The sequence below is a fragment of the Molothrus ater genome, chromosome 5 (assembly GCF_012460135.2).
Source record: "Molothrus ater isolate BHLD 08-10-18 breed brown headed cowbird chromosome 5, BPBGC_Mater_1.1, whole genome shotgun sequence".
NCBI lineage: Eukaryota > Metazoa > Chordata > Aves > Passeriformes > Icteridae > Molothrus > Molothrus ater.
The window spans coordinates 26,631,450-26,649,106 of record NC_050482.2 but is presented as its reverse complement, the minus strand read 5'-3'; the positions used below and the strand labels follow the sequence as shown (position 1 = coordinate 26,649,106).

The window sequence follows — 17,657 nt, the reverse complement described above, 5'->3', positions numbered from 1 at the left end:
AATAAACATTCTTTAAATGCTTGTCACCAGATGAAGTAAACATTGCATTGAAAACAACACTGCCCCCTGGAAACTGTGGCCTGCTCTGATAAGGGAAAGTTGGGTTTGGGGTGGAGTGGTTGTGGTTTTTTTTTTTTCCTCCTCCCAGTTTCTGATTACAGCTGAACCTATTCAAGAAGATCAATGAATCCTATACCTTTTACTTTAACCTGGTTTTTTTTTTCCCTGAAAATCCACTATATAAGAACTTGTTTGGCTTGCAAAACTGATCATTTGGACTACAAAAAACCTTGAACAGAAAACTGATGATGGAACACATGTCATTCAAGTAGAGAAAAAACTGATCTTGGAATGAGGTGAAGCTGTGTGCCTGTACTTGCCTGGCCAAAGGCCTTCCTTTTGAGCAAAACTGTTCCCTCCAGCCTGTTTGTGTCTCCTGTGGCTTCTGTGTAGTCACCTTTGGTGTCCTTTGCCAGGCACTTTTGGTGGCTTCCTGTCCAGCCTTTCTGCAGCACCTCCTGGCAGGGGGCCAAGCAGGAGGTTGCCCTTTTCCCTGTTACCCTGTAGCTGCCACCGCAGTGACCCACGTGGCTTCCAGTGCTGTTGCAGAGGTGGCTCTTCTGCAGCCCTGCAGACATCCCTTACTTGTCTTACAAGTATTTTGCTGTCAGGAGTTTTTGGGCATGGGTGCCACACTGATGTTTTTGGTTTTTTTTCCTCCTGGTTTGCACATCCTTATTTGGAGGGAGGACTTCAGGAGACTCCTGTGGAAAGGGAGCAATTCTGAGCAGCCAAACATGTCAGCTTAGTGTGGGAAATATGAGTCGGGTGATTTATTCTCTTTTGTTTCCTGAGAGAGGAATATGGTTATGGGCGGTTTAAAGGGATTCAGAATTTTAGACATGGGAGAGCTTCAGAAAGGATTTGTGGTATTGAGCTGCAGTCTCTCTGCCTGTCAGCTGCCTGTCAATACAATGTGCTGCAACACCGCCTTCTGCAATGTCAGCGAGGAAAAAAGTGATCAAAAGAACTGTCAGCAAAGGAGCACTACTCACCACCAGTTCATCAGAATTTAATCTTTGAACAGCCAAGGATGCCAGACAAATTAGTCTACCACATAATACTGTCCCACTTGAATTCATGAAGTGTATGGGAGAAGGGGGAAAGACCCTGGTTTTTCTAGTCTATGACTTTAAAATACTCATGACTGTAATACTGTAGATATGACTCTTCTGCATAGCAAACTGGTTACTCATAGCTACAGTGTTGTAGATATGACTCTTCTGCATAGCAAATGCAGTTTAGACAAGCACTAAAGCTAAGAGGTTTGGCACTAACCAAAAGATTAGTGAAATACTGATCGTCAGTAACAACCTTCATTCTCCATGGTCGGATATTATTGATTCCAATATAATAAAAATGAGCTGTGTATGTGCTGATTTCTGTTTAGCAGATCAGTATTGTGAAGTGAGCATACTTGGCCAAGCTGAACTCTAAATATAGACTGAGAGGGGCAGTCTGTTTCACAGCTATCTTTATGGGTACTGCAGGACTTGACAGGTTCCTATGGGACTAAGAGTAGAGAGAGGAACTGCAGAACAAGTTTTCTTCACATGATTTTCACTGACTGATTTCTTCCATGCTGGCACATTACCTGAATGTAATTATGTTGTAAGTAATGTTTCATTCTCGTATTTTTTAACCTTTTAGATTTTATTTCCTTTTTTTCTTCTGTGAAGAATTCTCAATGTGTTTTCTTTCCAAGTTGTTTTTTTTTTTTTTTTTACCACAACAACTTAGGAAGAAATTGAAAAGTTGTATTTGGGAAAAAAGTCTTTAGGCAAGGTTAGAGTACAAGATACTATTAATTCAAAGGTCCCAATGTTTAGATTGATTTGTTGGGAATATAATCAATACTTTTGTCCAGTGACACTAATATTTGTATCCTTTCTCCTTTGGCACATCAATGGAATCAAACTAATGTAATATAAACTTTTTAAATTAATAATGGTAATCTTCACTGTGTTTACATATGCAAATACTTAAATAATAAGTGCAGAAAAATAGAATTCATAATACTAATGAATCAAAGGTAGTCACATTTATTACACCTCAAGCTGTTAAGAAGAGTCTTCCCTAAAGCTGCAGGGAGGTATTAATCAAAAGAGAGAAACAACTGCTCTTCAGAATCTAAAAATAACCAGCAGCCTTTGTGCATGCAGTGGTAACTTTTGGCACAGTGTTCAAACACAGGGGCTCCATAATGACTGTGCTGGCTGAGGATGTGCATGTGGGGACAGAGCAGAGCAGAGCCAGCTCTGGTGGGGACGTGGCTCAGACTCTGCTGCCTGGTGCCATGCCATGCTCTAGAGGAAGGACAGTGGGCACAGCCATCTGTCCTGAAGTTACTGCTGCACACCCAAAGATCATATACTAGGTAAGGTTAACCCCTATCATGCCAGCTTTTCTGTATTTTTTTGTACTTTGAAGGAACACTTCTGAACAGAGAAAAAGTAAGTTGTAATCTTTTCTTATGGGCTGTTAAAGAGAAATATGAAAGTATCCTTATAGTCCTGTCAGTCTCTACTAGCAGGAGAACAAGCTCTGTTGTCAGGATTGCTTTCAGTGCTTAGTCTTCAGACTTACTGAGGCTCATTGAATGTCTGCTTTGCAGTGTGCTCAGATTTGGGGGAATTATAGCAATCTTCTGCATTTGGTTTGATGAGGGAAGGAGTGAGGATTTTCTGCAAACAATTGGAGTTCAAATGTTAGGTTTTTAATTGAAGGGTTTTATTAGGAATCGGGTCACTCTGTGTTCCTTGGAGAGGAAGAAAAGGCTCAGAAGCATGTCAAGAGGACAGTTAACCCATCTAGGATTCAGAAATCACCCTTAGGTGCTTAACACATCATCAAGGGAGGTTTGCATCCCACAAAGTGCTGATTTATGTTGGCAGAAAAAATTGAACTTGGGACCTTTATAAAATACTAAATGGGTAAGATGCATTCTACTCCAAATTTAAACTAATCTGTGGGGGCTCTCTCCTTACATTCACTAGCAAGAAAAATGTACATTTAGGCTGTGATTCTAAGGTGAGAAAGGAATATCTTAGAATAAGAGGGATATTACCAGGAGGAATATATTTTTCTTTAATAATTACAGAAGGAGTTTTCAGTGACAATTGTAGACAAACATGGCTACTTAGAATGCCTGCACCTCCTTATGGCTAGAAGTGTAGGTTATTCTGGAAGACATTTTTGTAATCACAGTACTGTAAAGAAAAGCAAAAGACTGATAAGGAATAATATACAATACATAGAAGCCACCTCTCTAGGTATTGCTTATTTTCTATATATAATCTTCTTTCAAAATTGAATTTATGTTAAGAATCATTCACTGAATTCATGCACCCAGACTCTGCAGAGAAATTGCTTTTACTAATTGAACTTCATCTGGTGTCTTTTTTAAAGCAAGGGGTACCAGTCTGAAGAAAAAGCTTCTAAAATTTGTCCAAAAGTGTGAAGTAGACTACATTTTTTCACAAATAATAATGATATTCTAAGGTGTATAAACATTCTTCACAGTGATATTCTAAGGTGTATAAACAGACACGTATTCTTGTTGTTTATCTCCTACATTCATGCCTGCTTTCCCTGTTTTAAGTCTCAATTACTTGATGCTGAAAGAAGAGGACCTGTGTGACATCTTTCCTGGAAGTGTTAGTGAAGGTTTGGCTTTCACTGTGGTCAGGATCTCACACCTCCTCTTACCAAGTACTCACCAAATCAAAGGATAATACACTAAATAGGTGCCATTCAAATCAAGGCTGGAGCCAGTCAAATTGACTTTTTCTTTCTTTCCCCATACACACACGTATGTGCACAAATGCAATCCAAAAATGAAATGTTTTAATCACCAAAGGTTTCCAAGAATAAATAAGTGCTATGTATTGAGTTGTCCCTGCCTTCAAGATCTAGTAAGTGTGCTGGTCCTTCAAATCTCTGTATTTTAGGGATCATTTAGGCTGCTCAGTATTTCCTTAGAAAAGGATACCAGCTGTTACAAGTTATTTCCCACAGCCATGTGTTAATTTACCTTTTAAATTATTGTTTCTTTTAGAGACAATGGAGAGGCCATCCTTGGAATTTAACCTGCCTGATACTCATGAAGAAGGAAAACTTTATGTAGTTGATTCCCTAAACAACCTAAACAAGTTAAATGTTTGTCCAGCTGAATCCCAGCATTCACTAGGTATGTCTGATAGGTGATCTGTGGATTTCTGTATATGCAATCCATATTGTGTGTCACTGATGTCAACAGCCTAATAGGCCAATAGGTATGCCAAGCTCTGTACTGAAAAATGTAAGGAAAAGATTAAAAATGGCATAATTTAGACAGATCAGACAATGATATAGCTGTCCCTGCTGAGTATTTCCGCTTTAGGTTCCTGAAAATCCTTGCATTTAGTTAGGGATTTGCTTTCAAACCTGAACTTATCTTCTATTTCAGTTGGGATTTATGAGGTGATCTCTTGCAGGATAATGCTTCTAGTGATGCCCAATATACACCTACTATATAAATAGCATCATAGCTCTTCCCAAGCACTAAAATTCATACATGGCAATAGAAGCACCTGAGAATTTCTGCTCATTCCTTTAAGATTCATCTCCTAAGAACTCAAACCAGTTACCTGAAATATCTGGGAAACCTTTAAGCATTTTACTTTCTGAACTTTCTTTACTCACAGTTTCAGTTATGGCTCTCACATTTCTACTGGTTTGATAAGGCTTTTGCCTTTGATTTCTCACAGCAACAAGAATATTTTCACCCATTGATAGCTACAATTTGAGTTCTTTGTGACGTGAAAATATCTTAAAACCTGGAGCTCTTCAGCAACATTCCACATAACAATATTTGGGTCTGCTTTTATTTCCCTTATTGTAATGGCAAATTTGAGTGAAGAAATTTATAGATCAGCAGCCATGTTAAAATGTGGCCATAATTTAATCATGCTTCTAATTATGGGTCTTAAATATTTTCTCATTACTTCTGTTTCCAAGTCCCCTAACTTTTCCCAATCCAACTAGCTGAGTGGTGCTGGTTTCTGCATTTAACGCAAATATTTTAGGCATAAAGTACTAATTTCTCATAAACAGATTAACTTGATATTGTCACTTCTACACATGGAAAATGAGACAATGGCATTTATCAATTTGAATTTTAAGAAACTCCTTTCAGTGTGACTGTTTTGCTTTCTTTTGCAATTTTATTGGACAGTATTATTTACTTTTAGGGTAAATATACAAGGCTCTGTGGAAATGTATGTGATTCTCTGGAATAATCACATGCATGCCCCTCCCTACATTTCAGCAGTAAAAAATGGTAGCTTAATAAGTATTTTATTAATAAATTTGTAAGATCCTTTGGTTCCTTCTAGGATTATTCTTCTAATGTAGCTTTTAAGCTTGGAAAGTCTGTAGATATCTCATCCTGTCAGCTAACTTACTCAGTAGCATAAAACTCTGGTTCTCTTGCCAGAAAATCAAATCAGAGACATGTCAAAAGCTGTTTAGTTGCTTTGGTAGGAGCCATGCAGTAATTTCATGCTTTAGGTGATAAAATGTTCCCACTGTTTGCAGTTTGACAGAATGTGTGCTCACCAATTCCTCACAACACTGCAGCCTGGCACGTTCAGCCTGATTAAATAGTAAGAAGTATTCATTAGGCAGAGCAAGCTCAGACCACTTTTGAGACCACTATTGATAACTTAGGATGCTTGGCAGGCAGCAGAAGCAGGCCCTGCCCATCCCTATTATTCTGACTAGAAAATAATATTGGTGCAGACACTTATTATATGGTGCATTTGTTATGAATGCTAAGGGAATAAGAATGGAACCTCAAAGGAGAAATATGAAAATATTACAGTTTACGCACAGACAGGAGTGTGTTAAATACAAAATGAAGAAAAACAGAAATCTACCAGCTCAGTGAATTGCTCAGCCCTACGTAGAGTCCTTATTAATGTCCTCTAATGGCATATGCAGCCTTTCCTCAGCTTTATCACTTCAGGCTCAGTTGCAAAGACCTCAGAGATTTCCACCAGCTAAAACAAGAACGTGACCTAGAAATACATTTTTCACAGATGCACACACTACTCTTCCTTTCAGAATGGCAAGAGAGCAATTACAGAAGGATAAATTACAGTAATTTGCATGTAATTTTAATACGTATGAGACTGACACCAAAGTGAAATTACATTAGCTTTCTCCTCCCTCCAAAACAGAAAATAAACCCAAATCTTTGTAAGTTATTACAGTAGTGTACAAACTTACTTAAGATTAAACAAACAGGGCTCAAGTGTAAATTTTTTACATTCACACGAATTTCTTCATGGTGTTCACTTGACTTGCTATCTTTGGGGCTTACTGCCACCTCACGTTGGTTGCAACTGTTTCTATGAGAGAAACTACTGAATTTCCCTATATATGCAACACATTCTTTAAAAAGCAATGAACTGGCTTGTTGAGCTGATTCAAGGTCAGCATTGAAAGTGCCCTTCTTTTTCCCCTCATTCTTCCTGTGCTTAAAGGACAACATCTGTAGTCTATGTGAGAGTCTGTTCCATTCCTGACAATTGGGAGGATTGGTGCCTCATTCTTTACTGGAATGAAACCAACAAATCCTAAAGATGAAGAAGAATACTGGAAACATTTGTTTTAAGATAAAACAGTCAAGACCTGAATTCATTCTATCCAACATTAGGGGCTTAACTGAGGTGTTTACTTTGGGAGATTAATAATCCCAGGGATACTTCTCATTAAACAGAATAAGAAGCATACCTAGAGGATGAATGTGCATTATGAATCTGTACCTTGGTTTTCAATATGAATTTCGATTTCTTCCCTTTTGAAAAGGTTAAATACAATCAAGCCCTTACAAATCTGCCTGATGAAAACTTCATTGCAACCTTTGTACATGTAAAACAGCTGTAAAACTCTGAACTGTAAAACAGGGCAACTTCAACCAAACACTGTATTTCAACACAGAAACATTTTTGTTGAATGTGTTCTAACAGCTGTAACAGATGTATAATTTTTTATATTTCCAAATTCAAGCTGAGTTCATAAATTTGATTTCTTCCCCTTTCATGAAATAACACAGGGAATGAAATCTATTGGCCAAATATACGATGTATTCTGCATCATTTCAGATACCAGAAGCATTTTGTCATGCTTCTCCTAACCAAGCTTAAAAAACTGCATCACCAAATGCTTTGTCATCTCTTAACAGCTGAGGAAGAGAACACTGGTGGTACTGGAGAAAGTATGGCAGGGAGCAATGCAGGAAACCAGCGTTTGTTCTTCGTCACCTTTGTTCTTACTTTGACCGTCAGTTTGGCACTTGTTTCATTTGTAATATTCTTAATATGTAAGTAAACCAAAGAGTAGCTCTTAAAATGTAGGGCCAATTGGGAAAATAACTTTGCTGAAATGTGTCATGCTACCCTGTAACATGCTACTCCTGTGTTTGCATGGTCTAAGGCTTTGGCTGGTTCTGGGCACTGGGTCGTGGTCCTGGGGGCAGAAGCACAGGCAAACAGCACTCTCTCAGGGCTAAAAGGCACAATTTTATTCTTAGGGCTAAGGATTTGTGAGCTTCAACAGCTGTGAAGAATTTATCTCAGCAGCATTATACTGTCTTGCTAAAAATGCTGGCTGGAAATGAAATTAAAATTTAAAGGTAATTGTATGGCAGTGAGATACTTTGGCAATGTGCCTTCCATTCCTTTCCAGATAAAAGTCAGTATTGGGGTCATTCCACTGAAACTGGAATTCCACCCAGGCTAACACTTAAATCAGGCTACCTGAAGGAAGACCTGACCCTTTGTCATCCAAGTACTGCCTGGAAATTGATTTGGAACTAAGAAAGTCTTAAGCATAAGCAAAAGAATTAGACATTTATCAAGATTTGCATGTAGCATTGGGTCTATAGACACAATCACTTTTCCAGTTTTTTAGGACTGATCAGGCAGATTTAGCTGAAGACATGTCTGGTTAATGGAACCCTTATCATCTTGAGGTTTCTGAGTTAATAATATTGAATAGAATCTGAGGTGCATTATCTCAATTTACAAGACTATTTTGAAAGAATTGGAACCCATATGAAATCAAGATTTCTTATATCCTGTAGTAGGGAATTTGCTGAAACATAGCGAAAATCCTGATTTTTCTTTTAGGCCAGGAAATCCTAACCCTTGACTAAATTTTCTTAGAGGCACTCAAAGAAATAACAGAGAAGTAAAGAACATAAAGTAGATTTTAAGTTACATGATTGTAAAATCCTAATTGAAATACCTCATACTTGAATTTCAGATTAATTTAACATGGAGCTGCTAAAAGTAGAGCCTTGGTATAGAAAAAGTAGTATGGGGTTGCTCTAGTGGAAAATTATAAACTAAAGTGAAAAAATTTCCTACAAGAATTAAAGCAGTGTGCTTCCACTCAGGTTGGTGGAGGCCTGGGCTTTTGAAACTGATTTCCAGTGGTGTTTCAGGTTATGTTACAATGTTTTATTAGATACATATAGATATAATGTGTTCTATGATCTGAGATGTTTGCAAACCACATGCATAGATTCATTTAGCATTGCTACTATTACACTTAAGCTTCAAAACCCATGGGTAAATTTTTGAACTTCAGAAGGCCAAAAGAAAAATAGCTCCAAGAGTACATATTGGCATGCCAGAAGAGGCTGGCCTCAAAATGTCAGTATTTCCAAGAATTTTTATGTTATTTACAATAAGATAGATGCAAATACTTGCCACAAATTGGATCTTGAGCCGCAAAATGAGAAATTTCCCTGTTGACACTAATGGATATGTTCCTGAAAACTGCAAAAATTATTTGATCCTTTTATGATTTTATAACTCTGCACTTAGCTAAAAGAAGAATCCAGCAAATAAGCAAAAAGAATGCAGTGAGCAGGTAAACCCACCAGATATATAACTTTATTATTAGGTTTTGTAGTTGTTTTCCTGTTTAATATTTTTAGTCATCATAATTCCTTACAAAGTCTCACAGGAATACAAGTGAGAGTAGTCATGCTCTTGATTTAAATGTTGCCAATTTAATGTGGTACATTCTCCTTTTCAAGTTCAAACTAGACATGAGGTGGACCAAATATCAAGCAGACTACTATCTGAAAAGAAGAACATAGAAGAGCTGAAGAAACTTAACAGTATTATATTAAAGCATCTGAATCAATCCAGAATTAAGGAAAAGCCTTCTGATCTTCATGCTTACTTCTTTACCCATGCTGAGCTCAAAGTCCCTGGAGAATAAATCTTCTTTGGAAAGAAATTCAGCATATTCATAACTCCGACATGTTCATGTATGGCACACAGGCTGCTGAAACATGGTTGCTCAAACATTGCTGGAAAAGTCAGCTGAATGAAAAATATTAGCAATTAGTATTTTACCCTGTTTTACGTGGACATAGATTTGTAACAGTAAGCCCATAGGATTCACAATAAACAATGGATTGTCAGTCTGGGGCAAAACTTCCAGATTCCCTGTGCATTATTATTCACAGGGATAAGGGCCTAGTTTTACTTTAAATGTAAGTCAATGATCACAGAAAATCACAAGTTCTATTCACATGATTCCAGCATCACCTTGTTCACTTAATTATTCTTCTGTTACCTTTGTACAAGCTTTCTGTTTGTTTCTATTACTATTTGTATTTAAGGATAACTTCAGATTTCATAACTTATAAATAAATCCATTTCTGGTCTAGAGTTTTGTGGTTTTCCCTCTGTGCACCTAAATATACTGATATAATACTCTTTTTGTGAAAAATCATCCAAACTTGAATAACAGCGAACCCTTTCATAAGATGCCACAATCAGCCCAAATTTGTATTGACAGAGTGAGTGTCCTATTGCCTGAAAGGGAAAAATGGGTTTAGAGGCCTCAGTCTGGTAATGTCACAGCATCATCACAGCCACTCTATCTCATGGCAATGCCAATACACTGTACTCACAATCTGCAGGTGAAGCCCAAGTGTTTTTATAAAGTGATGTGGGGAAATTACTTGTCCTTGTACTCCTCCCTATAGTTCCTGCTGGTCACCATCAGAGAAGGCCAGATGAAATATGGTTGGAACCTTCACGGTTTTAATGTTGAGTGATACCTCAGAGGTTAAAAGGAGCCACCCTCTCTGAATTCACACTGTCATGGAAACAGACACCTAAAAGTGTGATCACATAAGGGACTGCTGGGTAGCTTTGTAATTTTTTAGTATTCTGAACCTTCTACTGAAATATACATTAAGCAGGCACCTTCATAATCAAGCAATAAATTGATTAATCTCATCATGACAGTGGAATGACAGCTGACACTATGGAATACGCTCAACATCTTTTGTTTTACTTAAAGTTCTCATTCTCATCCAATTCTTTCTTATTTCTTCTAGACAGTTTTACAAGAAAAGTCACCAAACTCAACAGCTAACATTTCAGTCTTCTTTTCCAGAATTCATTATATTCCTTTCTGTGATGACTACTTCATTATCTGCAACAAAGGGAAGAACTAAGTGCAGGAGAATTCCTTGGTATCACTCTACCGGGATTTGCCCACCAATTCTATTCCTGCTATTACGAGTGCTTTCTTTTACACTTATGTTTTACATCACCTTCTTTCTATTTCCTGATTTTTATTTTCTTGATGTATTACTGTCAAGTTATTCACAAGAAAATGGTGAAGATTGGTTTCAAGAGTTCATTACTCCTGCTGTTACTTCCCAGCTGCAATTTTAGTTATCTCCTCTGGACATCACAAGTAATTTTTAAAAAGGTGACTCTAATACAGCTATCAGAGAATGAAAAAATAAGTGTAGAAAAACTTGCAAGGAAAGGAACCCTGAAAGTGTAACCCAAACATCTTTCTGTAAATTCTGTTAAATGATAAAAGAAAAGGTATCTTAAGACTAAAATAATGACACTTGCAGTGTTGCTTCTCTGTTCTTCTCTGAGCTGTGACCTGCTTTTTAGTGACAGTATTAATTTCTCATCTCTCCCACTCCCATTGTAGCCACTGTAACTGCTCTCAAGCTCTGCCTTGCACTGACACACATCCATACTTGTGAGTCAGGGATAAACACCAGTATTTGGCACTCAGTATCTCAAATGTGGATTTGTCACATCCCTCTTTACAACAGCAGTTATCAGAGCAGTCTGTGGTCTGCTAAAACTGATACCAAAAGCCAATAGATTTTTTTTTCCTGGCAGGAAACTGTAAAAAAAATTGTGCTAGAGCAGCAGTCCCCAAAGGTAAAAAAGTTTCCTCATCTCTCTGATGTTGTCCTCAATTATTCTTAATCTGGTTTTTCAATCAGTACTCATAATAAATCCACTTTTTCTGTCTCTGCTATTGATTAGAAGTGTTGTTGTTTGATTCCATGGTTTCATCCTGCAAGATGGTGAGTGATCTCAACTGGCCCAGGCCTATGACCAGCTGAGTCATAGGAATGTACAGGCATGCTCAGTATCATACAAGACTGAGGCCTCAAATGATCCTTTTCATATGTAATTGCTTCTTCACTTGCAGTGATCAGTAATCAAGGTCAGTGACTGAAGAGGTGCAAAGGTCAAATGCTGATCCTGCTAGTGCTGCTAAAACACACCTAATGTTGGGAGATACTTGCAGACACAGAGGGTGTGGGGTAGCAGTGATTAAGGCTGCCTTTGGCTTCTCAGCTCAAGTTAACAATATTTAACAATATCCATTTACTGTCAGAACTGCTTCTATAGGACATCAGAGCGAGGGCTGAGAGCAGAGTACCACAATCCCTCCTTCAACACTTTCTGGAGGACCCCCTGCAAACTCCTTCAGAACTTTTCTATCTAATCTACTGACAGTTGAGTAGTCCCAAACAAACCAATATTTGACTCAAAACCTCCTACAAATCTGACCCTGAAGCAAATTTCAGCTCAGTTCACAGACCCATAATCCTTATCTCAAATAAGCAGCTAAGTAAGCTCCAAGCTCCAGCTGCATGTGATGTAACCTCTGTGCTGTACATGGATGTTTTGATATCTCCTGCAGATGTGAGTAAGATCTGTTCCTGTAGAGCTGCACATCTCAAGGACCTTTGCAATGTCTGGTGTTACAACCAGAGGAAGGTGATCTGACAGCTTCATCTCACATTAGTCACAGCTGTTCTTGGTAGTACTGCTTCCCTTTTTCTCTTATTTGCAGGCTGTAGAGGTATCTACCCAAAGTAATTCATTCACCTTTCAGTAATTCCACTGTAAATGAAAGGAGTGCACAGAGGGTTCAGATAGATTTCACAACATGCCACTGACACTCACCTGCTGCAAGTACCATCATTACTGAAATGACAACATGGTTTCAGGAAATTTTCTGCTGAATAAACCTGAACAATGCTAGAAAAATGCTGGTAAGCAAAGAAGAAAAAATGGAATATTTAACCAATAATATACCTCCACCTCCCATCAAAGGCATCATCATGCCAATCCCTGAAGGGCTGGCTGAATCTTTGGCTTGTTAGGTAATATCAGTAGACAAAATACTTTCTTGCCTTGGTTAGCTTGCTGATAAATTCACTCCTTTGTTCCAGATATCCACATCAGCCCTTGCTCTTGTTAACATCAAACCATCACACAGTATCTGACTAGAAAATAGTATCTGACAGTATCTGTGGGGGGAATATGCACTACTGAATAGCAGAGGGTCAGCTGGGGTAAGCATTTGCTTGCCTTGCTTGGGGTCATGTTGCCTTGAGAATATCAGCTTGTACTCGGCCTTGTGCTGCTCTAGAATGAAATAGCTCAAGCTCAACATCTGCAAACAGCATGTAACAACTGAGGGCAAAATGTCCTTTATAGACACCTGTCCATGTCAAGGGTTACATAAATCTGAACAGTGGGCACCTTCATCTGAAAACAAGGCACAGACAATAAAGAAGGATTCTGAGAGACAATTGAATCCATCCCTCTGTCTAAAAGCAGCATTCAGGTTACTCCAACAATTCCTGACAGAGGCATGTCTAGTCACATTGTAAACTATTCAAATAGTGGACAGTCCATGGGCCTCCCTTTCTAAGGTTCAACTAAATGAACATGGTTAAATCTATTTTTCCTGAAGTCCAACTAAAATTTTCCCTGATGAAATTTAAGCCCATTAGCAACTGACCAATTCCTTGTGAACATGAAAAACTGTTTGTACCTTCCATTTTTTTTTTCACTTATTTGATATTATACTAATTTCCTGCCAAAAAAAGGTTAAAACCTTAAGAAAGCCTTTTTGCTCTCTGAGATACCTGGAATTTTAATCTAGTATTTATTCTTAAAGTCTAGTATGAGTTCAGTTCACGTGCTTTGCTCTCTGGTAACAATACAAAACTGATCACAGGTTATAAAAAACAATAACGATGATGTGCAAACTCTGAATGTAGAAAAAGAGAAAATACCAGAAGTAGCAAAAGGGTTTGTCACAAGTCTGTTAGAACACATGCTCTCATGTTGTGTGTGGCACAAAATCCAAACTGTTCAGGAATCCTAAATATGGTCAAGGTATTTGAAAAATGAGCAGGGCGGAATAGTGTTGAACAAAGACAAGCACTATTGTCAGAACATGAAGTATATGAAGAATAAAATCCCACTTTATCTGGTTTTGAAGTCTTTGAAGATCAAATATTTTTTATCAAAGCATGGTCTTGTAAAATTACACAAGACTGCCTACAAATATGAATTTTCAGGTCCAAAATTCTGAGTTTTCCTATTAATTTCACTCTGTCTGACTGGAGTTTGTGTTCTTGAGATACAGAACCTACCCCATTGGAAATGGTAGCAAAGCAATGTGCTCCGTGAAAGCTTTACTGTTTTAAAAATATCTATTTTGACAGACAAAAATGCAATTAGTTCTAATAAGAACTCTGATTAAGAAAAACAAATGATAAAATAAATGCCAAGTAGAAACTGAAAAACAGACTCATGTTTTGACTAGCAACTGAAAATCATTTGTCCAAGAAGATGCTTATCTTGGTCTTATAGGCTGCTAGTATAATTATCTTGGAGATGTTGGTGAATAATGAAAGTTGAATCAAAACCTCAGATCTCAGCCCAGTGCTACTGGGATTAAGGGGATTGTTCTTTTCAATTAAGAAAAAAAAAGCACCTTCAGTCCATTACATGTTACTGTTCTTATTTTCCTGACGGATTCACAAGAATACTAAGATTTAAAGAGAGGGATGGAGGGGGTGAGTGTACTGTCACTTCCTCTGGGATACATAAGAAATAATAACAATGAGGCCAAAGAACTTAGTCCTATTCAAGAACCCAATGCATCTTAGAATTTAAGAAAAGGCTTTTATAGACTCTATTTCCGATCCTTTCTCTGGTTTCTGGGCCACACTTCAGCGATGGAAATGCTGTCCACGATTCACTGATGAGCCAGCAAACCCCTGAATGGTAATGAGAACCTTCCAGCAGGAACAGTCACAGCACAGTGCTGCTGCTAATTTGTCACTGCGAGCAAACTGCATTACACACAAGGGTGAAAGGACAATTTAAAAATCGATTGCCTGCCAATTTAAATATCTATTAATAATTATGGGTTTGCTTTTGAGTTCTGCACTGCTCATTTAATCTTAATATCTTCTTCATCATGTAACTGACTTTGGAAAGCAGTGTCTGTCTACAAGGTGACACGAAATGCTGAAACTCCCAGATACCCTTTACTCCTAAGCAAAAAAATCATGGATAATTCAATAACTTTGCATTTTTAGTGTGGATTTTTTTTGGTTTGTTTTTGTTGGTTTTTTTTGGGTTTTGGTGCTTTTTGGGGGGGGCTTTTTGTTTGTTTGTTTTTGCTTTTTTATTTTTTTTAAGCTTTAGTTTTTTCTTAAAGCAACACTGAAACATTTTCTTCAGAAGAAGTCTCCCTGAGTACTCAAAATTATATGGGTGGATATTCATCATTAATTAAGGTGATAGGACAATGAGTAATGGTTCAAACTGAAGAGAGAAAATTTTTAAAGATACATTACAATATACAAGAAATCCTTTACTGTGAGGGTGTTGAGGAAAAGGAACAGATTGCCCAGGGAAGTTATGGATGCCCAATTCCTGGCAGAGTTCAAGGCCAGGTTGGATGGACTATTGAGCAGACTGGTCAAGTGGTCTCTGTCCATGGCAGAGGGTTGGAACTAGATGATCTGTAAAATCTCTTCCAACCCAAACCATGCTATGATTCTTTGATTCTGTATGTAGGTAATAACAAAAATATTTTCAGTGATTTTTTAACAGAAGGTATGAACATGGATTCTGTCTTTTCATGCATTCAGATTGGTGTGCTTAGCTGCTATTTTAATCTGAATTAGCTTTTAGGTTGCACTTCTTGAATGGATATGATGAATCAATGGTCCAGCTCCCTGAGGTCCTAGTGTTTAGGAGCTGGCTTGAGACTACATTCGGCTTCATGCAAAAATCTGCAGCAGGAAGATTCTCAGCTATGGGCACCAAATCAGCTTGCTGAAGTACATGGGCAGTGAATGAAATCCAGGGAACTGATTCAGCATCTATAAATACTGATAGACTCACTTAAGGCCTTCTCCTCGAGGAGGGGTGGTGCTGACAACACATTGAAAAAAGAGGAAAACCTCCAGAATTTGAAACCTCTTCCCTAACACTGTTCACATTTTTTGTTCTTCTGCAAGAAGCAGCCTCCAGCCTGTGCAGATACTTTGGTGCCTTTGTTCATGGGGCAGCGGGGGCGGCCAGCGGGGCATTCCCTGTGGGAGCACTGGAAAAGCCACTCCCTGAGCCCGGCAGCAGCGCCTGCTGGCAATCCCGGGTGGGGCAGGGGACCCTGGGGACACCTTGGTACCACCGAGACATCACCCTGGCACCACCTTGGCATCACCCTGGCACCACCTTGGCATCACCCTGGCAGCACCTTGGCACCATCTTGGCACCACCTTGGCATCACCTTTGCATTACCCTGGCACCACCTTGGCACCATCTTGGCACCACCTTGGCAGCACCCTGGCACCACCTTGGTACCACCTTGGCACCACCTTTGTACCACCTTGGTACCACCCTGGCACTGCCGTGGCACCACCCTGGCAGCACCTTGGCAGCACCTTGGCAAGGGCGGTGCTCTGTGAGGGGCGGGAGGGCGCGGTCGGAGCAGGGCGAGGGTGAGCGAGTCGGGGCTGCACTCCCGGCCGAGAGGCGCTGCTCAGGTGCCGGTGTGCGGGCTGGGGAGCCGTCCTTCTTCAGGGCCTCTTGCCTTTTTCACTCTTCCCTCCCTCCCAACTCCCCACCACCAGCGCTAATGCCTTTTTAATGAATTTTGAGATGCCCATTGCTATTTGATGGAAGTTGTCGAGTCATGTACTCACCAGGCCTGCAGATGAAGGCTTGGCAAAAGTGCAGCTGGTCAAAAACATTACTTTGAAGAGAGAGAAATATGATCTAGTACATGTGTACTAGGTACCATAAACATGTACTTGTGTCAGTGTGCCTTTCAGTATCTGCAATCCAGTCTCGGCTGACTCCATTACCCGAGGCCGTGAAGCTACTCTGCTGTGGGCTGCAGAGGTGCACCCAGGGGGTCATGATCAAATCAAGTCTTAAAAGTAATTAAACAAGCAAGTGACCTTTGAAATGTGCCCAAGTCTTTCAGTATTCCCCCTCACAGGAAGGAGGGAAGGAAGGAAAGGAAGCAAGCAAGCAAGAAAGCAGGCAGGTGAGGCTGGAAGATGAAGCTGGACAGAGGGATCGTGTCTGACTGGAAAACCTCTCAAAGATCTGCTTTGGCCACGTATGGGACACAGCTGGGGTAGGGACTGTCACAGCAGTAAACTCATTCCATTTTGGATGTGGGGAATGGGCATTACTGGGCCAGTGAAGCCTGTTGTGTGCATGGGGAAGGTCTGTGCTGGCCCCTGTGGGTATGTGAAGTGCAGCCCTGTCTGGAGGAGACAAAGCAGGAGGCCTGTGCTCAGCCTGTGGCATTGGCCAGGCCTGGGAGCTGGGGTTATGTTTCCTGAGGGATGTTAACTTGGATCTGCACTAGTCTATTCAGCATCATTTTTTCTTTCTTTAGATTTGTGATAAAATGACATTTTACCAGTGACTGGAATGGCCATTCACATACTGATGGAGAATGTACTGCTAAGCCTGTTGCACACTCATAGAGGCACACACTTTGGCACATGCAGTCAGGCACGTGCTTTATTTTGGAGGAGATGTAGGCCCTCTGGAAAATCATCATAATACAAGGGACACTTTTATATCCATGATCTATTCATGCATTTTGAGATGCAGAATTTCTTATGTCACTTCAATAACCCTTCCCAGTACACTATAGGACTAGTAATGATGAATCCAGTTCCTTCAATAAATGTCCTCCATTGTGCTTTATGCACCCTTGCTACATTTCCCTTTCTATAAGAATCTGGGATTTTTAGTTTGAATTTGTATCATCCTACTGAAATAGCTGCACTACCTGTCTCAATATGATATTATTATACAGTACTTGCCATTCCAAAGTAGCCAACAGACTGCCTCTTTCTGCTCTTGAAAGCAGTAGTTAAACACTACAGAGTGAACTGGGTCTGTTCAAAATGGGCC

The 17,657-nt window shown here is 39.3% G+C and overlaps 1 protein-coding gene across 2 annotated transcripts; it reads left to right on the top strand.

Moving 5' to 3' along the window:
* Nucleotides 1-1,573: 1,573 nt before the first annotated feature.
* Nucleotides 1,574-9,794, top strand: LSMEM1 (leucine rich single-pass membrane protein 1). Of its 2 annotated transcripts, none has more exons than XM_036401104.1 (4): nucleotides 1,574-1,671; nucleotides 4,118-4,249; nucleotides 7,289-7,426; nucleotides 9,152-9,794. In XM_036401104.1, the coding sequence occupies exons 2-4, from the start codon at nucleotides 4,123-4,125 to the stop codon at nucleotides 9,337-9,339; spliced, it is 453 nt and encodes a 150-aa protein (XP_036256997.1). In that variant the 5' UTR covers nucleotides 1,574-1,671; nucleotides 4,118-4,122; the 3' UTR covers nucleotides 9,340-9,794. The 2 variants fall into 2 exon arrangements, with proteins under 2 accessions (XP_036256997.1, XP_036256998.1); XM_036401105.1 differs by lacking the exon at nucleotides 1,574-1,671 and adding an exon at nucleotides 2,327-2,437.
* The last annotated feature ends 7,863 nt before the right edge of the window (nucleotides 9,795-17,657 follow it).